At 70.5% G+C, this 2,381-nt stretch overlaps 1 protein-coding gene across 1 annotated transcript in view; it reads left to right on the forward strand.

Annotated features, from left to right (window-relative positions):
- Window positions 1–1,492, forward strand: part of LOC112953100 (aminoacylase-1-like) — a 3,985-nt gene extending 2,493 nt beyond the window's left edge. Inside the window, exons 7-14 of the mRNA XM_026046102.1 lie at window positions 158–214; window positions 314–387; window positions 482–531; window positions 639–783; window positions 861–929; window positions 1,005–1,084; window positions 1,164–1,224; window positions 1,328–1,492. Of these exons, the coding sequence (XP_025901887.1) occupies window positions 158–214; window positions 314–387; window positions 482–531; window positions 639–783; window positions 861–929; window positions 1,005–1,084; window positions 1,164–1,224; window positions 1,328–1,492 (701 nt within the window). The remainder of the gene's footprint in view (window positions 1–157; window positions 215–313; window positions 388–481; window positions 532–638; window positions 784–860; window positions 930–1,004; window positions 1,085–1,163; window positions 1,225–1,327) is intronic.
- Window positions 1,493–2,381: the final 889 nt, after the last annotated feature.

The raw sequence follows: 2,381 nt of genomic DNA on the forward strand, positions 1-2,381 counted from the left end.
GGCTTCTGGGCTCCCTTGGGAACATCCCTGCGCTTCCCACCTCTGCCACCCCCATCTCTGGTGCCAAGGCAGGGGATGGCAGCGTGGGGACCCTGGGGACAAGGGGACGTGCTGTGCACCCGTGTGCCTCCTGACGTCCCCCCCGTGCCCGCCCCAGGCCTGGCCAGCCCCTCCGACACCTTCAGCGTCTTCTACGGCGAGAAGAGCCCCTGGTGTGAGTAGGCGCGGGGCCGCCCTGCCCCTCGGGGTGTCGGGGTGCCGTGGGGCGCCGTGGGGCGCCGCGGGCTCCATGCCTCCGCTCCCGCCGCCGCAGGGATCAAAGTGCGGTGCACGGGCAGCCCCGGCCACGGCTCCCGCTTCATCAGCAACACGGCGGCCGAGAAGCTGGTGCGTGCCGGGGGTGCCGGCTGTGGGGCGGGCGGGCCCCAGCGCTGGGCTCGTGGGGCAGGAGGGACCCTCACGGTGCGCTCGGTGTCCSCAGCACAAGGTGATCACCTCCTTCCTGGCGTTCCGGGAGAGCGAGAAGCAGAGGTGGGAAAGGGGCAGCGGCTCCGCTCTGGGCGCCCGGGGCACCCCAGTGTGTGGTCGGGGAGCCCGTTCCCCACGGAGGGTGATCCCCTTCCCCCGGTGCCCCCCAGGCTCAAGGCCGACACGGGCCTGACCTTGGGCGACGTCACCTCGCTCAACCTCACCATGCTCGAGGGGGGCGTCTCCTTCAACGTGGTGCCCTCGGAGATGACGGTCGGCTTCGACGTCCGCATCCCCCCCACCGTGGACCTGAAGGTGGGTGCGACACCCCCCAGGCATGGCCCGGGAGCAGCTTCCCGGCATTCCCGGCATTCCCTCGTGTCCCCACGCAGGCGTTCGAGGAGCAGGTGGCAGCGTGGTGCCGCGCTGCCGGCGACGGCGTCACCTTCGAGTTCATGCAGGTGAGGGCTGGCGGGGACCCCCGGGGTCCCCCTCGGGGCGCCCCGTCCCCGGCACCCCCCCGTGTCCCTCTGCAGAAGTGCATGGACCAGCACATCACGTCCACGGAGGAGTCGGACCCGTGGTGGAAGGCGTTCAGTGGCATCTGCAGGGACATGTGAGTGGCCAAGGGAGGGACGGGGTGTCCCCGAGGGCGGGCGGCGCGGGGACACCCACGTGKCCTCTCCCCATTCCAGGAAGCTGCCGCTCAAGCTGGAGATCTTCCCTGCGGCCACCGACAGCCGCTACATCCGCGCGGTGAGCGCTTCCCTCCCCGCTCCTCTCTCCGTGCCTCAGTTTACCCGTGGTGAGGGCAGGGGGTGCCAAGCAAGCAGCCCCCTCCTCATCCCGCTCTTCCCAGGCGGGACACCCTGCGCTCGGCTTCTCGCCCATGACGCGCACGCCGGTGCTGCTGCACGACCACAACGAGTTCCTCAACGAGCGGGTCTTCCTGCGCGGCATCGACATCTACGCCCGCCTGCTGCCCGCGCTGGCCGCCGTGCCCGCGCTGCCCGGCGAGGCCTGAGCCCCCGCGGGCGCCGGCGCCGCGCCGGTTTGCCGCCACCCCCCGTCCTCCCCGTGCGCCTTTGCTCAATAAACCGTGATAAGCAACGCTGGCGTGGGGTCCCTGTGTCCATGGGTGCTGCTCATGCCTATGCCCCAATGTGTTCTCCAGGCAGGAGCAGGGGSTTGCTGGGGTGGGAAGGAGGGCGGCTCCTAGAGTTGGCACTGGCCGTGTTGGCGCTGGGAATGAGATCGTGGAGCCGAGCAGGATGCAGGACTCCAGGGGTGTCCCAAGGCAGAGCCCCCCAGGGCAGCTAGGGCACCTGGGGGCCAGGAGTGGCCGTGCTCGTTGCTGCAGGTCTGGGCTTGCAGCCTCCGCTTCCCTGGGATTGCAGCCTCCCTTCCCTGGGCTCGCAGCCTCCGCTTCCCTGGGATTGCAGCCTCTGCTTCCCTGGGATTGCAGCCTCTGCTTCCCTGGGCTCGCAGCCTCCGCTTCCCTGGGCTCGCAGCCTTGCAGGAGCCCTGTCTGCTCCAGCCCCATTCCGAGCACACGGGCACCAGCTCCATTGGGAGCACATGGCTGCAAAACCACGCGGGCAGCTCCTGCCTCCTCCTCCTCCTCCTCCTCCTCCTCCTCCTCCTGTGTGAGAGCTGCCGCCGTTGGGGCTTGCCCGCGTGGGGCGAAGGGCACCGCGCCGCGCGGGCGGCCCAGCCCTGCTCTGCCCTTCCTCTCGTTTTAGTTAGGACCCGGGAGAGGAGGGGACCCTGGGGGGACCCTGGGGACTCTCCTGGCCCTGCTGCAGGGCTGGCTGGGGGCAGCGCCGCTCCCGGCTCCGCAGGCGCTGCGGGAAGCAGTTCAGGCAGGATGGGACTTAGGCCCCCCCTCAAGTTTGGGAGGAGGACGGGGACCC

Source organism: Nothoprocta perdicaria, unplaced genomic scaffold, assembly GCF_003342845.1.
Source record: "Nothoprocta perdicaria isolate Ctin4 unplaced genomic scaffold, notPer1 scaffold_42, whole genome shotgun sequence".
Classification (NCBI taxonomy): Eukaryota; Metazoa; Chordata; class Aves; order Tinamiformes; family Tinamidae; genus Nothoprocta; species Nothoprocta perdicaria.